This window comes from Petaurus breviceps, unplaced genomic scaffold, assembly GCF_028583685.1.
Source record: "Petaurus breviceps papuanus isolate PSGF00001 unplaced genomic scaffold, PetGlider_PUasm1.0 90887, whole genome shotgun sequence".
NCBI lineage: Eukaryota > Metazoa > Chordata > Mammalia > Diprotodontia > Petauridae > Petaurus > Petaurus breviceps.
Window position 1 is genome coordinate 2,380,323 of NW_027187370.1, and position 22,895 is coordinate 2,403,217.

The window sequence follows — 22,895 nt, forward strand, 5'->3', positions numbered from 1 at the left end:
CGGGGGGGGGGGGGACGGTGCATACAGAGGGTACTGTAATGTAGCGTGTAGCGCAGGGGATCACCTTCCCTACAGTAGCTATCTCAATAGGGCTTATTTTCGGGGGAGGGCTTATTTTAGAGTAATCTTACACAGTAAGGGGAGGGCTTATTTTTGGGATAGGTCTTAATTATCGGGGAAACACGGTACATATATATGTATCTGTACGTATACATATGTATTCCCTTCAACTATCCTCATACTGAGAAAAGTCCCATGAGTTACAAATATCATCTTTCCATGGAGGAATGTAAACCATTCAACTTTAATAAGTTCCTTGTGATTTCTGTTTTTTGTTTACCTTTTCATGCTTCTCTTGAGTCTTGTATTTGAAAGTCACATTTTCTGTTCAGCTCTGATCTTTTCAGCAAGAATACTTGAAAGTCCTTTATTTCATTGAATGTCCATTTTTTCCCCTGAAGTATTATACTCATCATTCCAAGCCCCTTGATCCCATAATGTAGAAGCTGTTAGGTCTTATGTTATCCTGATTGTATTTCCACAATATTCTAATTGTTTCCTTTTGACTTCCTGCAGTATTTTCTAAATCTGGGAACTCTGGAATTTGGTTACAATATTCCTTGGAGTTTTCCTTTTGTAATCTCTTTTTTTATTTGTTTTGATGTTATTTTTTCTTTATTAATTTGTTTGTTTACTTTGAGTTTACAAGATTCAGTTCCCCAGTTCTTTGAGTTTCAAATTTTCTCCTCCTTCCCCCGCCTCCCCCTCCCCCCCATGGAGGCATACAATCAAGTATTGGAATCTCTTTCAAGAGATGATCAGTGAATTCTTATGATTTCTAGTTTCCCCTCTGGTTCTAGAATATCAGGACAGGTTTCCTTGATAATTTCTTTTTATTTTTTAGTAATTTCTTGGGGGAAACTCGGTGGCGCAGTGAGTAAGAGTGCCAGCCCCTGAGTCGAGAGGACCTGGGATCGGTTTCGGCCTCAGATACTTAACACACACACAAAATAATTGGCTGTGTAACTTTGGGCAAGTTACTTAACCCCAGTCGCTTTAAAAAAATAATCATAATTTCTTGAAAGATGATGTCTAGGCTCTTTTTTTGATCATGACTTTCAAGTAGTCCAGTAATTTTTAAATTATCTCTCCTGGATCTGTTTTCTAGGTCATTGGTTTTTCCAATGAGATATTTCACATTGTCTTCTGTTTTTTCATTCTTTTGGTTCTGTTTCATAATTTCTTTGATTTCTCAAAGTCATTAGTTTCCATTTGCTCCATTCTAATTTTGAAGGAATTATTTTCTTCATTGAGCTTTTGGACCTCCTTTTCCATTTGTCCAGTTCCACTTTTTTGCTTTGTTTTGTTTGCTTTTTGGAGGGGGAAGGTAGGGCAGTTGAGGTTAAGTGACTTACCCAAGGTCACATGGCTAGTAAGTGTTAAATGTCTGAGGCCAGATTTGAATTCAGGTCCTCCTGACTCCAGGGCCAGTGCTCTGTTCACTCCAGTTCTGCCTTTTAAGGCATTCTTCTCATTGGAAATTTGGACCTCTTTTGCCATTTGCGTTGGTCTGTTTTTTAAGGTATTATTTTGTCAATATTTTTTGGAGTCTCCTTTAACACACTATTGACTTGTTTCTCACATTACTCTCATTTCTCTAACCAATTTTTCCTCAAAATCCTTTTTGAGCTCTTCCACGGCCTGTAACCAATCACACTTTTATTGGGAAGCTTTTGATGTAGAAGCTTTGACTTTGTTGTTTTCTTCTGGTTGTATGTTTTGTTCTTTGTCTCCAAAGTAAGATTCTGTGATCTGACTTTTTTTACTCTGTTTATTCATCTTGCTAGTCAAATACTTGATTTTCTAATTCTCTGTCAAGGTAGGACTCTGCTTCCAGTGGGAATGGGGATGGGGTTGGGGATAGGTGTGGGTGTACTGTCCAAGGCTTTTGGGGTTTTGTATCAGCTGTTGGATCCCCCACTGTCTGTGGGCCTTGAGCACCAGAAACAGTCCCTGTTTCTGCTGCTGCCACTGCCACCACCACAACCCCTGCAACCACCCATACCACTCCCGGGCTGGGGCCAGATGGCGCATTCCTCTTTCACCCAGGTCCCACAGAATTCCCTCACTGATGTTCTATGCTGTTCTTGGTGTTTGTGGTTTGAGAAGTCTAAATCCTCACAGCTGCCAGCAGTTTAGTCCCCTGAGGCCTGCTCCATGTACAGCACAGCACACACCACACTAAGCTCCACTCCCAGCCCTGTATGATATACCCTTCCTGTCAGTTTTCCACAATGTTAGACTGGAGATGTGTTTTACTCTGTCATTTCATGGGTTCTGCAGCTCTAGAATTTAATTGTTTAGAGTCATTTTTTACAGGTATTTGGAGGGGTTTGGGGGCGAGTTCAAGCAAGTTCCTGCTTTTGCTATGCCATCTTGGCTCTGCCCCTGGAACTTAACATTCTTTTTTTTTTTATCTCTTGGAGGGCAATTGGGGTTAAGTAACTTGCCCGAGGTTACACAGCTAGTTTTTTTTGGTGTGGGTATTAAGTGTCTAAGGCCAGAACCGAACTCCGGTCCTCCAGACTCCAGAGCCTGTGCTTTACTCACTGCGCCACCTAGCTGCCCCGTGGAACTTACATTCTTATAGAATAAAGGATCCTATGATATACTGTACACTAAATGGTTTTATAGCTTTTTTTTTTTATTACAGAGGATGACTGGGAAATTGTCAAAAGAAAAAATAATTTAAAAATTCTTAGATGGATGAATAGGAGAAAAAAGGAATAGAAAGAATCATTTTAATTACATAAATTAAAAAGTTTTTATTTAATAAAGTTTAAGATTAAAAGGGAAACAATTTACTGGGGGAAATCTTGGCAGAAAGTCTTTCAGGTTACTTTCCAAGATATAAGGAATTGGTTCAAATTTATAAGAAAATGAAATATTCCTCAAATGACATGGTCTAAGAACAGATAGTTCTCAAGGGAAGAAACCTAGGTTATCCATAGCCACTCCAGATCTCTGCTAATTAGAGAAATGCAAATTAAGACAATTCTTAGATTCTACTTAACAACCATCATCATGGCATAGGTGACCAAAAATGAAAATTCGTCAGTTTTGGAGGACCTGTTGGAAAAATAAGCATATTGATAAACTTTGTGGGGACCTACAAATGGATACAGACATTTTGAAAAGCAATATGAAATTATACACAAAAAGTTACTAAACAGTAAATGCCCTTTCACTCAACAATACAAGAGAGAAAAGGGTATACCGATATTTTTATAACCGGCTTTTTTGTGATGGCAAAAGAAACTGGACACTTAAACTATTCAATATTTTAATAAAAATATAAGAATGAATAATTTAAAGGCTTTTATAAACTGATAAAAAATTAAATTAGTAGAACTAGGAAAACAATTACAATGACAACATTATAAAAACATTTTGAAAGCTTTAAGAACTATGTTCTTATGTGACACATTTTCTTGTAATTCATATTATCTTCTAATGTGCTATCCATTAGAGAGTTGATAGGTTTAGAATATAGAGATAGATAGATACATAGTTTGTATCGCATGTCTGTGCATTTTTTAAGACAAAATTTGTTTTTTCCTTTTTTTTTTCCCCAGTGGGGTAGGGATGTGGTAATAAGAAGAGAAAATAGGTTTCTGTTGTTTTTGTTTTTTAAATAGAGCATAGGGAAATGATACAGATATGAAATGTTGCATGCACTTTCAGATTAGGCCACTGTATTAGTAATTTTACTTAACTGTTTTTGTTATAAGACATCTTTTTGAAGTATGTAAATTAAAAGTAGAACATGAAACTGAAGGTGATAAAAAATAACATTTTCAGTAACACAAAATCTAGCTATTCAGACCAGTGTGACCTTGAATATTCATGGAGAAAGAGTCTTTCATGCAAAAGTGAACCATTTAGTGTTGATTTCAATATATCCAACCCTAGTACACAAATCACCTATGGTAGAATTCATCTGGTCATAGGTAGACTTCTTCTGTCCACTTCATTCCTAATGTGTCATACTTATTTACTGTTGCCTGATGTAGTCCTAATGCTTTCTTGTCATTGATACGTTAAAGTAATTTTATTTTTACAGGCTTCTGAACTAGAATTCATGATATATTAATATTTTGTAGACATTACAGTGACTTGTAATCTGTTTCAAGCTCAGTGTAGCATCTGAAAGCCAGGATTCAAATCTAATACTTTCTCGAAATCTTTAAAACCTTTGTCATATTGTCCCATCCTATAAAATCATCCTATAAAATATCAAGCCTCTGTTGTAATATGGGACCTCAAAATGGGGCAGAGTTTCAATGGCAGCTGTGTAATCATCAACGACTTTCTAAAAGTAGACCTAAAGATATTTAATTTGACACCTGTTGTACTGTACAACAGAGTATAGGGCTGCGCATCCATGGAGACCAAGTTTTCCTTCTCAGGGTCAGGGCCGGGACTACAGTGTGTGCAGTGGGAGGAGCTCCCCTCATCATTTCTTATAGCACCATTACATACATATACCACAATTTGTTCAGCCATTCCTCAGTTGATGAACATCCTCATAGTTTGCAGTTCTTTGCCACTACAAAAAGAGCTGTTATAAATATTTTTGTACACGTGGGTACTTCTCCCATTTTATGATATCTTTGGGATACAGAACTAGAAGTGGTATTGCTGGACCAAAGGTTATGCAGAATTTTATAGCCCATTGGGCATAGTTGCAAATTGCTCTGCAGAATGGTTGTTTCAGTTCACAACTCCACTAATAATGCATTAGTGTTTCAATTTTCCCACATCTTCTCCAACATTAATTATTTTCCTGTTTTGTCATTTTAGCCAATCTAATAGGTGTAATATGATACCTCGGAGTTGTTTTGATTTGCATTTCTCTAAGCAGTAATGATTTAGAGCATTTTTTCATATGACTATAGATAGTTTTAATTTCTTCCTCTGAAGAGTGCCTGTTCATATACTTTGACCATTTTTCAATTGGGGAATGACTTATATTCTTATAAATTTGACTCCGTTTTCTATATATTTGGAAAATGAGGCCTTCATCACATACAGCCTGTAAAAATTGTAAAGCTGTAAAAAAAAAAAACATCTTTCTGCTTCCCTTCTAATCTTGGTTTCGTTGACTTTGTGCAAAAACTTTTCAGTTTCATATAATCAAAATCATCCATTTTTCATTTTGTAATGTTCATAATCATCAATCTGACAGGTAAACTATTCCTTGCTCTCTAAGTTTGCTTATAGTGTCAGCTTATATATCTAAATCATGTACCCATTTTGACCTTATCTTGGTATAGGACATAAGATGTTGGTCTCTGCCTAGTTTCTGCCATACTGTTTTCCAATTTTCCCAGCAGTTTTTGTTAAATAAGGCATTCTTATCTCAGAAGCTAGAATCCTTGGATTTATCAAATAGTAGATTACTATACTCATTGACTATTGTGTCTTGTGTACCTAACCTATTCCACTGATCCACCACTGTTTCTTATCCATTACCAAGTTGTTTTGATGATTGCTGCTTAATTATACAATTTTAGATCTGGTACAGCTAGTCCACCCTCCCTTGCACTTTTAATTCCCATGATATTCTGGACCTTTTGTCCTTCCAGATGAATTTTTTTTTATAGCTCTTTAAAGTAATTTTTTGGTAGTTTGATTGGTATGGCACTGAATAAGTAATATAATTTAGGTAGAATTGTCATTGTTATTATACTAGCTTGGCCTACCTATGAGCATCTGATATTTTTCCATAGATCTTGACTTTATTTGTGTGAAAAGTGTTTTGTAATTGTGTTCATATAGTTCTTGGGTTTATTTTGGCAGCCAGACACCCAAATATTTTATAATGTCTATAGTAAATTTAAATGGAATTTCTCTTTCTATCTCTTGTTGTTGGGCTTTGTTAGTAATATGTAGAAATGCCAATGATTTTTGTGGGTTTGTTTTATGTCCTGCAACTTTGCTAAGTTCATGTATTATTTCAAGTAATTTTTTTGTTTAAAGTTTTCTGTTTTGTTATGTGTTTCTAAAAGTAAGAGAAACTTATTTTATTCTTCAATAAATAATTTTTTCTTTTCTTTTTAGAATATTCTCTTTTCTGGATGTTGTTACATTGTGTCGCTGTGCGCAGGTCTCCAGGGTAAGAATAGCTGACATAATTATGGTGAAACCTTCACATAATATTGGTGTTCTGATAATCTTCTAATCTTCTAACCATGTATGTATTCATGTTTTAGGGGACACTGTTTGCCCCCTGGTAAACTTAAATTGATGTAATGGCCACTATCATTATAGAATTCTATTGTGTTTATAAAGGGAAGTGAAGGAAGAGAAGGGAGCAAGCACTTATTAAGTGCCTTTTATGTCCCAGGCTCTATGCTAGGGACATACCAAATATCACCTTATTTTATCCTTACAATAACCTTGAGAAGTAGGCACTATTATTCCCATTTTTTCCAATTAAGGAAACTGAAGCAGACAAAGGTTAAGTGACTTAATGGATCATGCAAGTAGTAAGCGTCTTGAATCTGGATTTATCTTCCCTACTCCAGGCCTAGCACCATTTACTGTACCACTTAGCTGCTTTCTAACCTTTTATTTTCTTTTTATTCTTGGCTACCTACATAATTGAGCTGAATAAGTGTGTTCAGTGGTAAAGGTATCATAGATAGAAATTTAAAAAAATTTTTTTTTTTAACTTTTTGGAGGGGGGAAGGCAGGGCAGTTGGGGTTAAGTGACTTGCCAAGGGTCACACAGCTAGTAAGTGTTAAGTATCTGAGGCCAGATTTGAACTTGGGTTCTCCTGACTCTAGGGCCAGTTGCTTTATTCACTGTGCCTCCTAACTGCCCTTTTGCCACTTATTTCAATGTGACTTTGATTAAATCACTTAACCCCTCATACTTTAACTTTCCTAATCTGTAAAATGAGGTTAATAGTAGCACCTACTTCCCACAATTTTTGTGAGGATCAAATGAGATAATAATTATAAGTCACTTACTTAGCACAATGCTATGGAGCTTATAGCTATATAGTAAATGTTATATGTATCTTAGCTATTATCATCATCATCATTATTATCTATGCCAGTGAAATCCGTAACTCTGTCCCTTGTATATAGATTCCATGTTATGATCAAGATATCTGACATTAACAATGTTGTCACCCAACAGTCACAAAACCTGGTCCCATTTTCAAGAATACCACCTCTTGTGGTAATAAACATCATGTTTAACTTGCTGTTTGAAGTAGTTGAAGGACATACACAGCCCTGTAATCTTACAACATTATATTAAACCCAAGAAATGAATAGTGCCCTCTTTCCAGGTCAGAAATACATTTTACATTTTTAAAGTCTAATGTTATGCAAAGATAATAAGTTTTCAGTACGAGTTATCTGTAAAAAAAAATTGGTTTCCATTAACCTTTCTTGATGGTATGGAAAGCATTGGATGTAAAGACAGGGACCCTGATTTTAGTCCTTTCTTTACCACTTGATGCCTATAATCTTGGGCAAGTCACTTTGCCATTTTGGGCTTCAGTGCCCTTATCTGTAAAGTGAAGTTGTTGAACTAGATGATTACTAAGGCCCTTCATCTCTGAATCCTATCATCTTTCTTTTGTCCTTATCTACTTTTTCTCTGTCCCAATTCAGGCTTAGCTGGAGTGGTGAATTCCTTTAATAGCCAATGATTTCTGGGGTTCAGAAGACCAAATATTCCACTTAGAAAATAGCATCTGGCTTCGGTCCTTATCCCATAGCCTATTTTGCCCTGACCATTGCTGTAACTGTCCACATTGAGCACTTTTCCACAACTGTCAGAGATTCCATATCGATTTACCCTTTTTTGTAAGTGTAGGAAGAACTAAAGTGAATGTTCTTTATTGGTTAAAAGTAAGGCAGCTCTTTTTTGGGCTTTTCATGGTATTTGGAGAGTATTTTATATCTATCTTTGTCATTGCATAGTCTGAATTCATTGTCTGGGTTTTTTTGTGGGAGTTCTATTGTTTTGTTGTAATTTTAAGTAGACTTTTGTAAAGGCTGAATTAGGTCATATTGACTTTTTTTTTAATCAACTCTGTATGAGCTCTTCCCCTTTCTTCGCCCTCCATCCCAATCTAGGCTTGGAATGTTCTAGCTCTAGATGGCAGCAACTGGCAGCGGATTGACCTGTTTGATTTCCAGAGGGATATTGAGGTATAATTATATGTGATATGTGATCCCATTTCTCTTGTTAAAGTGTAATTACTGTATAGACCAGATTAATACCATTAGTATAACCCTTTTCCCGAGAGACAGACAGACAGACAGAGATCATTAATTTGAGTTCATTTGAACTTCAGGGAAACCTTGAGTCCCGAAAGCTCATTTTAACTTTTAAGGTTGGGCAGAACTATTTCTCTGGGAAAGGATTAAAAGAGATTTCACAATGGAATTATGTGCATGCACTTTTTCATTTTAAAGAGTCATTTTTATTTTGTTAAAGAGCCTACAGATTTGTGTCTTGTTTGTTCTTTTTTTTAATTTTTTTTTGCTTTTTGGAGGGCAGTTGGGGTTAAGTGACTTGCCCAAGGTCACACAGCTGGCTTTGTGTGTGTGTGTGTGTGTGTGTGTGTGTGTGTTTTAAGTGTTTGACACCAGATTTGAACTCAGGTCTTCCTGACTCCAGGGCCAGTGTTCTATTCACTGTGCCACCTAGACACCCCTTGTGTCTTGTTTAGAGAATGGTTTCTGTATATTGAGGAAATGTGCAGGGATAGTTTTGGTGAATAGAGGAAACCTGATGCCAAGTTTGTTGCAAAATTCCCCTTTTGCAATTTCAGCCATTGGTGTGGCCTGTATTAAGATAAAAATTGAAAGCTAAATGAAAGCTCATAATTACCATTCTTGACTTTCTCAAAAAGTTTCAGTAACTGTTAAAAATACCTCTTGACAAAACCATGAATCTAGACTAAGAGCTTTTGTGCTAAAGATTTTAAAAAAATTATTTCCCTCCCAATTCCTACCACTGTCCCCACTGATTTTAAACTGGCATTTTTTTCCCTCTTTTATCATTATCTAACCCTTGTGTATATGTTAAGCATATAAAAGTGTGCATTCAATTTAGTCAGCTTCCATTAACTACCCTAAAGAGAGCACTAGAATAGACACTGCCAATGTGGAAGGAAACACAAAACCAATTGTAGATGGTATTGGATCTCTTTCCCCCACTTCCCATATATTCTTATTTATTTCATTAACTATTTTCTCAGTTTTGTGTAAAAAAATTTAACATTCATTATTTAATATGTTGAGTTCCAAGTTCTCCATCCTACCTTCCTCCTTGAGAAGGCAAGCAATTTAATATCTGTTATAAATGTCAAGATAATACTGGATCTTAAGGAACTTAGAATGGAGTTATATAAAGTGGCAGATTTATGCGGGCCTATTAACAGTAGAAAGCAACATTTCCTCAAGTACCAAATATCTCACTGATTATGTAAATATCAGTAGGGTATAGAGTTTAGGAATGCATAGATGAATGACTAGGTGTTTAATTAGGGAAGGCTTTGTAAAGTCAAGTATGTTTGAGATTTGTTTCACAAATTGGCTAGATGTTTTTAAATGAGTGGAACGAAAAATAAAATTAATTGAAAGCTTTCATATGCCTTTAGACATGTTGAGACCACAACTAGATTCTTTCAAAAGGAGTGCTTTATTTGCTTTTCTTTGTTTTCATAGGGCCGAGTAGTAGAGAATATTTCTAAAAGATGTGGTGGTTTCTTACGAAAGTTAAGTCTTCGTGGTTGTCTTGGAGTAGGAGACAATGCGTTAAGGTAATGTCATAACTTATTTCAGTTGTCAGATGCCCATCTTGACTAAGCAAAGATGCTTTATACAGAAAATGCTGATTTAATTTCTAATTTTTGAAGTGTCCTAATTTAGATAAAATGTTTTAACCATGAAAATTGTCCAGTAAGGAAATTCTATAATCTGTGGAAGAAAACAAGAACTAGAGCCAAGGAGACCAGAAACTGCCCATTGAGACCAACCCTTCTGGTGGCCTAGAGCATTCTGAACCTTTTTTAACTCAGGGACGAAAGGATACCATAGAGATCAGAGTTTTAGAAGTGATTAATGAAAAAGTTTTAGTAAATTTGTAAACCCTTATGGTACCAGAAGACAATGTAGATAACATCTTCTTCAGAATGTCTAGAATTACACTATTTCTTCTAAAAGCCTTTTTTTTTCTATTCTTATAAAGGACTTTTGCACAGAACTGTAGGAATATTGAAGTACTGAATCTCAATGGATGTACAAAGACTACAGATGCGTAAGTACTTTATAATTTAGGATCTGAGTAAAATTTCTGGTCCCTTCCTTTCTACCCTTTGTTTCTACCCTTAACTAAGAAGTTAGTAAATCATTTTAAAGGCTAGAAGAAAATGACTCCTGATCTTGCCCCACAAAAGACAACACTTTCCTCCTTGATTCTTCTGAGAGTCAATGTCAGCTTCAGTTGGCAGTATTTAATTGGGCTGTTTGAGCTTCAGGTTCCAAAGCCATTTTTATATTTAAAGAAATAACATTTTTATTGTGCTTTACATGAATCCTTAGTTTTATTAAGTTTGAAAATTTGATTTCTTTTTTTTTTTTACCCCTGAATTTTATGAAAGGTTTTATTCACTGAAAATTTGAATTCTTCGTAAGAGTGGCCTAATAAAAAATGTGGCAGATAATTAGTATATAATTATCCCACAATGGGCCCAATTTGACCCCATCCACTATCTGTGCATTCCTTTTGTTTTCCTAGTGATTCACTATTTCATTTGAGTGTTTTGCAACTGGTCCCAAATCCAGCTTTAAGGATTAAAGTGAAATATTTTAAAAATCATAACCAGTTGAAGACTGTGAAAATATAAAATGCAAGAATTACTTGCTTTTCAAATGTTATGCTATTGGCTGCTGTTTGAAAACCTGTCTCCTGACTATGTCACTCTCTTGCTCAGAAACATTCAGTGGCTTCTATTGTCTTCAGGATAAAATACTTGCAGTTAAGGTTCTCAAAGGTCTGGCTTCAAACTGCCTTTCTAGCATCATTTCATAGAAGTAATCACCTTCTTGCACTGTTTTTCATCCAGATCAGACAGTTACCGGTTCTCCTAACTTGTGCCATCTCACATTTTTTGCATTCTCTCTACCTTTCAGAACCTTTATTTTCCTTTAAGGCTTAGTTCAGACACCACATCCTCTATATAGCCTTTCCAGCTGAAAGTGTTCTGTCTCTCTTTAGATTTTCCTGTAGCATTTTGTCTAGTTCTCTTTCTTTGGCCTCATCACTCCCTACTATTTATTATATGTATCAATATATTTGTTGTGTCCCTTCTGATAGAATGTAAACTCCTTAGGAGCAGGGTCTGTCATTTAAAAAAAAATCTTTTGTATCTCCAGTACCTTGTATTGAGTGCCTTGTATTTCTATATTTATATTTATTTCTAAGTATATTTATTGATGGATTTCACCATAAGAAGTTTATAACCTAAAAGAGTCAATAAAGAATATATAACTAAAAGGAAGCCCTTAATTCTAAAATTTAACAAAATCTTAATATTATTATTAATTGTTTAATATTATACCGATTGTTAACATATTAACATTAATAATGTTAATCTATTTTGATGTAGAATGAGGTCATTGAAGTAGTATGACTATTCAAAGGAATTAATTGCCTCTTTTCTCCAGTTAGGGAATACTAATGGAGGAAAAGGGGATTTTAGAAAGTAATTGAGTGAAAGCAATAGGAAAATGTGCCATTTACAGGCTGTAGTTTATTCTGTGCCATTCTTGAAGTTGATGATGACTTATTGTTACAAGGTATCCAAAAGACTTTTTCTTACAGTTATTAGGTGAATCTCCTTGAAACACTGTAAGAGGCACTTGACTTTCCCCTATAGCAAATAGTTTGTACCAATGATCCATATTTAATTTAGAGAAAAATCATTTTTGTCTCTCACATGAATTTTTAGAATTTCAGAATTTTTGAGTTTTTCAAAAGAATGGCATAAAAAGAAAATCAGCTGGTAATTATAATGTGTAATTGTACCTCTATGTGGATCCAGTTTGACCCCATTCCTTGTCCATTCTGTATTTCCCATGCAAATGACTCATTCCTATAATGATATTTTTCCCTACCCTTAACTGTTGACTTTAATAACATCGCTCTGTTTTTTAAAAGATTGTATTGACTTCCTTTCTCCAAAAAAAAAAAAACAAAAGATTGTACTCAGCAGAAATTTCAGAAGAAAGAAGGGATGGATCTTTCTTCATTTTTGGCCCTACTCTAGCAGATGCTATATACTTTCTTAATTCTCTTGTTTTTTCTAAAGAACAAACCAACCTTTTAGAACAAGTATGATCAGACTATGCTGACATCTAACTTCTCCACATATGAACCACACACTGTCTTCCCCCTCATGCATATCTTCACGTTTCTTATAAGTGAATGTCACCTGCCCAGTTCTCATCTGTAAAAAATTCATATAACTCCCAATGCTATGGCTATTTGGGGCATGGGAATTGAAGTTTTCTACTACCTGTGTGTGTATGATTAAATAAGAGTGGGTTGTTCTATAATGTGGATGTGTGTATCTGTGTCTGTCTTGTTTCATTGGTGTCTAAAAATATAGATAATTTTTTTTTATCCTCTTTCAGCACATGTACTAGCCTTAGCAAGTTCTGTTCCAAACTCAGGCACCTTGACTTGGCTTCCTGTACATCGATAACCAACATGTCTCTAAAAGCACTGAGGTAGGGATTGGATATATTACAGTGTTAACCATATGTACACTAGTTCAATTAGATTTCTCATCCTATCACAATCTGAAGTCTTAGTGGTACCCCAAGTAAGGTGACAAAACATGACTAGGACCTTTGATCAGAGGTGAACATAATACACGAATACCATTTTCTTATTTTTTTTCCAGAGTATTGGAAGGAAGATGAAGCATTGACAGTTTGAATATTGTGTAACAAGATGCAATGTGTGAAAGAGAAGAGGGCTAATGTTAATTTTCTTGGGTGCTTTACCATCTAAACAAGCCTTAGTGATAGCTTATACTGGTAACATTTATACTTAATGGGAAGTAGGTTACCAATATCCAATCAGTTCTCAAATCTGATGTGTTCACAACATCTTTCAAATTCACCCACCCTAGTTCAGATCTTCATTATCTCTCCTGAGCTATTTCAATAGGTCCCTAACAGGTTTCCTCACATATAATCTCTTCCCTCTCTTAATTCATCTGCTTTGTAGCTGAGAAATGGATGGATTTCCCAATGTTTAGATCTGACCACTTCACTCCTCTGCACAAGAAGCTTCAGTAGCTTCTCTCTGCATGTAGAATAAAATATAATGCCTCTGTTTGGCTTTTAAAAGGCCTTTAAAATTTGGAGTCAGCTCTTCTCTCCAGGCTGATTATGCATTACTCCCCTTCATCTTTATGTGTTTCAGCCTAAATTGTCCTATTTTCTGGTTCCTATGTGTAACATTTTGTCTTGCCTCCCGGCCATTACACACTCTCCCTCTTCACATTCACCCTCCTCATAGAATTTCCAAGTCCCTTCAAGGTTTAGCTCAAGTACCTACTTTTTTAAGAAACCCTTCCCGATTACCCCATTTGTTAATGATCCTCCCTTCAATCACTTTGTGTTTACTTTGCATACATCCTCCTATATTTACTTACTTGTGAGCATCTGGTAACTCCCCAATAGCATGTAAACTCCTTGAGGGACAGATATAGTTTCACTTTTGTATTTGTAGCCTCATTGCCCAGTTCAGTGTCTGACATATGGTAGACACTCAACAAATACTTCTTGATTGAATTAAATCATTTTGCAAAAATCTATTGAGACCCTTCTTGGTCTGGTAATTAATTCCCTTAGTAAATGACATAGTGGGACTGTATTAGATTCTCTCACAGATTTTCTTGAAAAAATTAAGTGGTGGGGTGGCCAGGTGGCTCAGCGAGTAAGAACACCGGTTCCAGTGTCGGGATGACCTGGGGATCAAATCCAGGCTCAGACACTCAGCACCACACCCAGAAATAACTGGCCGTGTAACATTGAGCAAGTTACTTAACCCTGATTGCTTTAAAAAAAAAAAATTAAGTGGTGCAGTCAGTAAAGCACCAGCCCTAGAGTCAGGAGGACCTGAGTTCAAATCTGGCCTCAGACACTCAACACTTACTAGCCATGTGACCTTGGGCAAGTCACTTAACCCCAATTGCCCTCCAAAACAACAACAACAAAAAAATTAAGTTGGAGCAGAAGTTTCCAAGATTGAGCCAAAGAGATGCCAAGTAACTTTCATAATCCAAATATCAGCTGAAAATTTTGGTTTAAAAAGTTAAAAAGTTTGGTTTAAAAGTTAAAATGTCTCAAGGACTAGACTTCAGATTATGGGAGAAAAAGTAAGGAAAATGGGCTGAGGAGAAAAAAATGAAATAAGAATATGAGGTTCATTGAAGGCCTAGATTTATAAAAATTCAGAAAAGATGGAAAAAAGGATAACTTATGTAAGAACATTAAATAAAATAGTTAGGTCCAGAATTTAGGTTGCCAAAAAATATCTCTTTAACTAAGTTCAGTTATTATTCAGTGATTTTCAGTCTTCTCCAACTCTTTGTAACCCAATTTGGGGTTTTCTTTGGCAAAGATAATGAGTGGTTTGCCATCTTATCTGGATCATTTTACAGATGAGGAAACTGAGTCAAAGAAGGTTAAGTGATTTGACCAGGGTCACACACTTAGTAAATGTCTGATGCTGGATTCAAATTTAGGAAATTACCTAGGTTTTTAGAAGATAAAATATGATTATAGGTTACAGATTTATAAGCTATTTAGGTTTGTATGTTTTGTATTCCTACATCAATTAAAATTTTGTTACTACCTTAGTAAATAGTATAATAGAACTGTAAATCAGGAGAGCTAGGTTCTAATTTCAATTGTCTCTTGCTAACTGTGTGACCTGAAGCAAAATACTTAAGCTTCTTCTACCTGTCATCAATAGCTGTCCTACCTATTTAACAGGGTGATTGTGGGCAACAATTGAAATAATATATCAGAAAGTATTTAACAAGTATGAAATGTTCTTCAGGCAATAAGGCCAGTGAAAAATATTAAGGATTTAATTTTATCAGTGTGGTTACTCCCTCTAGTAATAAAAATATTAACATGACTTTAGGTGTACCTCACTAACTTTGAAAGACATTTCTTCTTTTGGCATGGAACCTTGTATATTCTACTGTCTGGTTAAGTAAATGTTTGTTTATGTGAGTAAGAGGAGATTAACCATTTCTTCAGTTGACTGAAAACCCCATAAAATGGACTTTGGGGCCCTAAGTCTTGGAGCAGTACTTAGTTGTGATGATTTTTTTCTGGTTTTGGGTTTTTTTCCCCCTTTTAAGTGAGGGATGTCCACTGCTGGAACAACTGAACATTTCATGGTGTGACCAGGTGACCAAGGATGGTATCCAGGCTCTAGTGAGAGGCTGTGGAGGGCTCAAAGCCTTATTTCTTAAAGGCTGCACACAGGTAATACTTGGCATAGTACTCTTAGAATATGAAGATCAAGGCAGTGGAGTTAGGAGGTTTAAGAAGGATATTTTTTACCTGCTACTTGCTTATAAAAGACATGTTCACTAAGCCCTAACTTGTTTTACTTGGAAAAAAAATAAGGAAGTTTAACATCTGACAAAATGATAAACATATCCAATAGTAGAATTGCTTTTCTTTGAAAGGTCATCCTGAATGGGTGCCATAGGTAAAACAGAGCTTTACTCTGTAATCTTACCACATGAAAAAAAAAAGTTGCTGTTTTGTTTGAGATTGTTGAGTTGGTATTTATAAGCAGTCTTGGCATTTCTTTTTTTTTTTTATTAATTCTTTAATTTATTAATTTGTTTCCTTTTAATTTACAGGATTCAATTCCACAATTGTGGCATTTCTAACCAAATGTTTAGCTGCTAAGAAATCTTAAATTCTCATGTGCCAAAATCTTTAATTTCTGTATACTTCCTATTATTTTGGTACCTATTTTTTCCCTTTATTATTCCATTGGTCATACATGGCAAAAGATAAACACCTTGTTTAAAAAAGGTGAAATTAATCTCTATTTATTGTAGTAGAAAAGGTAACTTTACAAGCATTTGGAATAATGACTCAGCTATGGTTGTAGGTTTTAGATCAGAATTTGTCTTAGTCCTCAGTCAGTAGTGAAATTACATCTAGGCTATAGGGTATCTCCTACAATTCTTTTGCCAAGATGGGTGGGGCCCTGATGTTAGTAGCAGTATGTCAGAGCTTTGATTACCACAAAACAACAGCTTGTGCTTCTGGTTATTTATGGAGTCCTGAAAAATATTGATTGGACTACTTTTTGTAATCAATTATATGCCATCTGTTCTTAGCACTGTAACATGGCAGTGATCATTCAATGTGGGGGAAAAAAACGCATCAAAAAAACAAAAATCCCTCTATGGGGCCCTTTTTAAGCTTCCACTTCCAGAAGTTTGGTTTTGGAGAGCTTTCTGGAGGGTATGGAGATAGGGAAAACTGATTGACTTTGTAAACCATCTGCAGAGCCCAGAGAATTATGGAAGTACATCTAGTTTATTAGAAACCTCATTCACAGGCAAAGTGCTGCTCATTTCTTATTTCTTTTTGATGATAGTGATACTGTCAAAAATTATATAAAATATTGATAATATAAAACAATGTAATTTAAACCAGCGTGGGGAGTATGAAAAAAAAAAGCCATTCTTTTAACATTTTTGTTGTGTTCTATGTTGCTTAGAGATAGATGATGTGGGGATTTTAATGAGGAACATGTCAGGTTCTTCATCTGTCTTCTTTGAAATGTCAATAACTAGCCTTTTCTTTTTATTGTCTTTCTAGCTTGAGGATGAAGCTCTCAAATACATTGGTACACACTGTCCTGAACTGGTTACTTTAAACCTGCAGACCTGCTTAGTAAGTAGCCTTCTCTGTGACTTTGTTTGCTTGAGTTAGTGATGACCTTGTTACTGAGATTTTTCTAAGAGTATGCCTTCTCGCCTTCAAGCCCTTTTTGTCATCCAAAGTGATCAGAAGGGCAATGTTGTCTAATAGAAAAAGCACTGGTCTAAGAGGACAAGGCCTAGCCCAGCACCTTATTAGTTGTAAGGCTGACCCAGTCATTTTACTTTTCTGAGCCTCAGTTTTTTTCATCTTGTCACAGAGGTGTCAAGAAGGAATTGGTCAGAACTTTTGGTATGACATCTCCAACCTGTTGTTTTCTTTCTCTATGAGTTATTTTGAACTATAGTTCATGTATTTATTTGCATATCAGTCTTAAACAAGAGGACAGAACAAGTAACTCAAACTTCTGGTCTTTTGGATTGTTACTGTTAAGATGAACAACTCCCAGAGTTATTGGTGATAATTTTGCTTAGCAAGACTGGCAAGTTAAAAATAACATTTTTATGTATAAACTTAGGAGTGCGTTTGGGATTGGCATATCCTGACCAAAGGATTCCCTTTTAGCCAAATTTTTTCTCCCTTTGCCATTTATCCCATTGCTGTTCAGGGGATAAATGCTGCAACTGCTGTTTTAGAAATGTTTCTTTTTGCTTTTGTAATTCTCTTTTTTTGTAAATTCCCCTTTTTCCCTTCTCCCTTCTTATGCTGAAGAATGCTACCATAGTCAATGCCAGCATTCCTTTCCTTCAGCCCCACATACTAAAAATGAATGCCCCAGGAAAGCTTCAATATAGCTCTAGATTGAGTTGAAGCTAGGGACTTTGTTATTCTTCTTACCCCCTTGCCTAAGTAATGGGGTTAGAAATTTTAATCATTCTGTCTTGTGTGTCCCTGAGTTTATTATAAGGGTCTCTCATTTTTAAATAATATGAATGTATTTTCTTTATGAAGAAGTTATTTTTTAAATCAGAAAATTGATGGGAAAGATAGGTGGTCCAGTGGATAGAGGATAGTGCGCCAGCACCAGGAGGACCTAAGTTAAATTCTGGTCTCAGGCACTTGACACTAGGTAAGTCAACCCCAGTTGCCTTGCAAACCAAACACAAGCAGAAGGAAAAAAAGAAATTGATTGTCATTGATGGACTGTAGCAGCAAGCACCCCAAGCACGTCCTCAGGGTTTGCTGCCCATACAGGTTCTTGGATCTGCTTTGTTAAAGGAAAGCAACTCAAAATGGGTTAAACAAGCTTACTTTAATCAGTCAGACATATATCGTTTACCTTGTTCAGGAGAAAAGGTCAGCACCCTGAACCTCAAAGTATACAGGCATAATTATCAAGACAGAAACATCAAGTAGACATTTCCAAACTGTCCAACCATTACATCCATACCCAGTCAACATCTGGGTTTCCACATTCTGGGTTTTTCAAAGCCGGGGGACTCTCAACAACGGCTTCCCAGAATTCAGATCAAATCACAGAACACTTCTCAAAGTGAGTCCCAAAACAAAGCTACACATCAGGGCTTATATAGCCTTCTCCTGGCTCAGAGAATGTAACAACCTTATTGACTCACTGGCCAATCAAGAAGTATCTACTGAAAAACAAGCCTCCCACCCCAGGCTTCAGGTGCACATTAGCCTGGGGGCAGGGAAGATCTTCAAAATTTACATTCTTATTACATTGTATCTACTGAAAAACAAGCCTCCCACCCCAGGCTTCAGGTGCACATTAGCCTAGGGGCAGGGAAGATCTTCAAAATTTACATTCTTATTACATGGACTTAATATCCAAAAAAACAAAACACTTTCCCTTCTGCCGCAGTATATAAAATCTGCCTTGTTAGCAGACAAGTGTGTGGCAGGTAGATGGGGTAAGGCACTAAATTCATTGAATTGAATTCATTTGGTGGAGATTAATAAACAGTTACAATATTGTTCATATTACTTCTTGTAATGCAGCCATATGTTCTATTCCCCCAATACGGAATCCATCCCTAAAAATATACAGCTACCGTGTTTCCCCGATAATAAGACACTGTCTTATTTTTTTGGACAGAAAAACACCAGAGGGCTTATTTTAATGAACATTGACAGCAATTTTAATAAACAGGTAAATGTGAACAAAAAAATGTACCTTTATTCAATAAGCAAATCAGTGGGGAAGAACAGGATGACTTGCTCACTGCTGCAGCTCTGATTGGATGCAGCTCGGAGCGCGGCGTGAGTTTCACAGGGGGGGGGGACGGTGATACAGAGGGTACCGTAATGTAGCGTGTAGCGCAGGGGATCACCTTCACTACAGTAGCAATCTCAATAGGGCTTATTTTCGGGGGAGGGCTTATTTTAGAGGAATCTTACACAGTAAGGGGAGGGCTTATTTTTGGGATAGGTCTTATTATCGGGCAAACACGGTATGTGGTGTAGTGGATAGAGCACTGCCCTTGAAGTCAGGAGGACCTGAGTTCAAATTTGCCTTCAGTACTTGACACTTACTAGCTGTATGACCCTGGACAAGTCACTTATTGCCAATTGCCTGGAAAAAAACAAACAAAAAATATGGAGAAATGTCTCATCAAAATATATACTTGTGGTAAATTTCCAGGGTGTTGCCCAGTCTCTTTATTTATTTTAACACGGAAGAAACTTTACTATATTGCTAACTCATGCTTTTCTTGAGTAATTTGAAAAGGCAAAATTTCAGTAAATTTCAACATCAAAGCAAATGAATAATTGACAAATCTATTCTTCTGTGTAGTTTTCTCATCCTTAGCAGTTTTTGAAAGACAGAGAAAATTGTACATCCTTGCAATTAGTTGTCTCTTTTTGAGTTACATTAATACCGCTTGTTTTTACATAAGTTTTTTCCTTCCAGTATACTACTCTCCTTCAGTTTAGCCTTCCTGGGTCGCATAAGGAGAGGTGAAAAAAAAAAGTTGAACCCATCTAACCACCCTATCTGTCAGTTTTTAAAATATTCAGTAGACATTGTACCCTGGCTCTGAATTTAAGTTGGAGGTGGGGAGGGTTTCAGCATCAGCTCCCTGAAGTCAGCCATTACTTTTCAAAATTATATAGTAGAAGTTCTCTTTGGCCTACTAAAGTGTTAATTTGTCCCACTAGCACATTTTTCCCCTTCACTAATCATCAAAATTTAATAATAAAGGTTCATGTTCCTGTACCACTTTTTAATGTTCATGTGATTTTGTCATTTTCCCCCGCTCAAAACAAATTGTTTATGTGAGCATTCCTTTTACAAAAGAGGGTAAATTGAAGCAAAATAGGTAACTTAGCTGGAGTCACATTTTTTATTAGAGCTGGAATGAGAACACCAGTCTCCTGGCCTCCTAAATCATGGCTTACTCCCATAATATTCCCTGACTCTCTACATTAAAATCATACCATATCTAGCAACAATTTTCCTCTGAGTTATTCCACAGTTTCTCATGCAACCCAAAGTAAATGGAACTGGAAAGAATAAATAATATGTTAAATTATTTTAAGTCCATTTCCTGTTTTCTATTGTACTCTGAATTTTTTTAGACCCTGTGTGTATGGGTTAATGCTTATTTTTTATGGCTTTTCTTTTCATTGACTAATATCTAAGATTTTGCTTTTCATCTTAGCAAATCACAGATGATGGTCTCATTACTATATGTAGAGGCTGCCACAAACTGCAGTCTCTCTGTGCTTCTGGCTGCTCCAATATCACAGATGCAATCCTGAATGCCCTGGGTCAAAATTGCCCTCGGCTTAGGTGAGTATTCCATCTTTTACCAAATGACAGAAAACATATTCACCCATATTTCTTTATTTTGACATCCCAAAGTTCTAAGACAAATGTTTTGAGGCAGGATTCCTTTTCCATAACTAGCCACCTATTTTTCACCATATTTGATTTTTAACCAGTTAGAAGAATTATCTTTATATCTTCTTTTTCTATCTTCACTGATGAAAGTCGTCATCTTGTTCATTTCCACAAGAAAGAAGTCAAGGCACAAAATTAATTCTTTGATGGTTTAATAAAAACCTTACAGTAATCACTCCACTGAGTCCTGATTTTCCTTCCCTTTATTTTATCTCTCCCCTCCCCCCAACCCCCATGTACGTACAAGTATATGTAATAGTTATACAAATAAGGCCATTTGTCTAGATTCAAGTCAGACACTAGTATGCTGAGAGTTATTTTTTTATTTCTCAGATTGCTTGCTTTTAACCTTATTTTCCTCTTAAATTAAAAACTCCTTTGTTAAGTACAGTAAAGCAATTTTCTAGAAGAGCTCAAAAATGTAGATTTGAAACAGTTCATTGTTTAGCCCTTTAAATGTTTTATGACAAGTTTTTTTATTTGATAGATATAGGGGAGGAGAAACAGCTTATTAGTATACAGCAGTGCTTTTAACTGATAAGACTGTAAAAATATGAATTTTTGAATTTTTCTTTAAAAAAAAGTTATCCAAGAGTTGCTTGCAATAACCTAAAAACCCCAGGTTTCTTGCTTAGAATTAGTAGGAATAGAAGTCTGGAAATTGTTTCATTTATTGTATCTATATCCTCAGTGAGGCTTGTGCTTTGCATATAGTGGCATTAATGGCTTAATAAATGCTTTTTGTTGATTGATAGTGCACTTCTGAAACTAAAGCAATCAGAAGAATGTTGACGAACCTCACTGACATTATCTTACATGCACACTGGCTTTTCTTAATTAAAAAAATTTTTTTTGAACTTTAGGTGCTAGTCTGTGACCTTTCATTTTTAAAAAAAAATTTTCATATAATTTGACAATTTAATTTGCATAGTAAAGGAGTTCAATATAGAAATGGTTGTGAGCATTTGGATCTGCTTTGTTAAAGGAAAGCAACTCAAAATGGGTTAAACAAGCTTACTTTAATCAGTCAGACATATATCGTTTACCTTGTTCAGGAGAAAAGGTCAGCACCCTGAAGCTCAAAGTATACAGGCATAATTATCAAGACAGAAACATCAAGTAGACATTTCCAAACTGTCCAACCATTACATCCATACCCAGTCAACATCTGGGTTTCCACATTCTGGGTTTTTCAAAGCCGGGGGACTCTCATTTTTGTTTAAATCAAATCTTGTTTCCTATATGTTGATGTTATAATATCAGAGATACTGTTTACATTTCTTCATTACAGTCTTCATTGGCAGTAACTTTTTTGTACTTGATCTTTAACTTTATTAGCCTATTTAAACAAAGAATAACCTCAGTTACTGTGGTAGCTATATCAAGTAGATGTGTTTGTAATATTGGGATCCCTAATCTTTGCCTAAAGAGGGAGAGCTGCTTTTTAACTGCTTTAGGATTGTGAGGCTTGGGAGTGGCTGACTACTAAGTTTCTTTGGGGAGGGAGTACAGTAGGGGTGCAGACAATAAGGTCAATTAGCAGTTTAACATTGGACTGCTCTCCCTGCTGAGGATCTGTGTTTGAGGAAATTTGCACTTTGGGATTCTGCTTTTGGCAGAATATCCGCCTTCAAGATCTGTTGCTGTTGGGGATTGACAATGGGAAGTATTTCTGTAATTCAAACAAGTAGCTTCTAGTGGATGTGTTTTACTGAAGAAGCAGTCTGGTACAGTTTAAAGAGCATTGACTTTGGTGCTAGAGAACAGACATAGGTTCAAATCCTGACTTTTCCAGGAGTAAGTTTTTCTCTGGGGGTGAGCATTGTGCCATCAAGAAGGCATTCAATGTATCACTCAATCTGTGTCTCAGGGTTAGGGTTACTAACTACAACTGCAAAAAGTATTCTCTATTCTTTCATTTTATTATCATGAAGTAGGGTGTTTATTATAGGACTTTTTTGTGGTGATCCCATGGAAATAGGTGGAGTGATCTCTA

The 22,895-nt window shown here is 35.9% G+C and overlaps 1 protein-coding gene across 2 annotated transcripts in view; it reads left to right on the plus strand.

Moving 5' to 3' along the window:
- Positions 1-22,895, plus strand: part of FBXL20 (F-box and leucine rich repeat protein 20) — a 139,902-nt gene that overhangs the window by 100,984 nt on the left and 16,023 nt on the right. For both annotated transcript variants that reach the window (XM_069074283.1, XM_069074284.1), the window contains exons 3-10: positions 6,124-6,178; positions 8,161-8,235; positions 9,760-9,854; positions 10,283-10,351; positions 12,730-12,825; positions 15,483-15,609; positions 16,972-17,046; positions 20,658-20,788. In XM_069074283.1, coding sequence (XP_068930384.1) covers positions 6,124-6,178; positions 8,161-8,235; positions 9,760-9,854; positions 10,283-10,351; positions 12,730-12,825; positions 15,483-15,609; positions 16,972-17,046; positions 20,658-20,788 — 723 coding nt within the window. The remainder of the gene's footprint in view (positions 1-6,123; positions 6,179-8,160; positions 8,236-9,759; positions 9,855-10,282; positions 10,352-12,729; positions 12,826-15,482; positions 15,610-16,971; positions 17,047-20,657; positions 20,789-22,895) is intronic.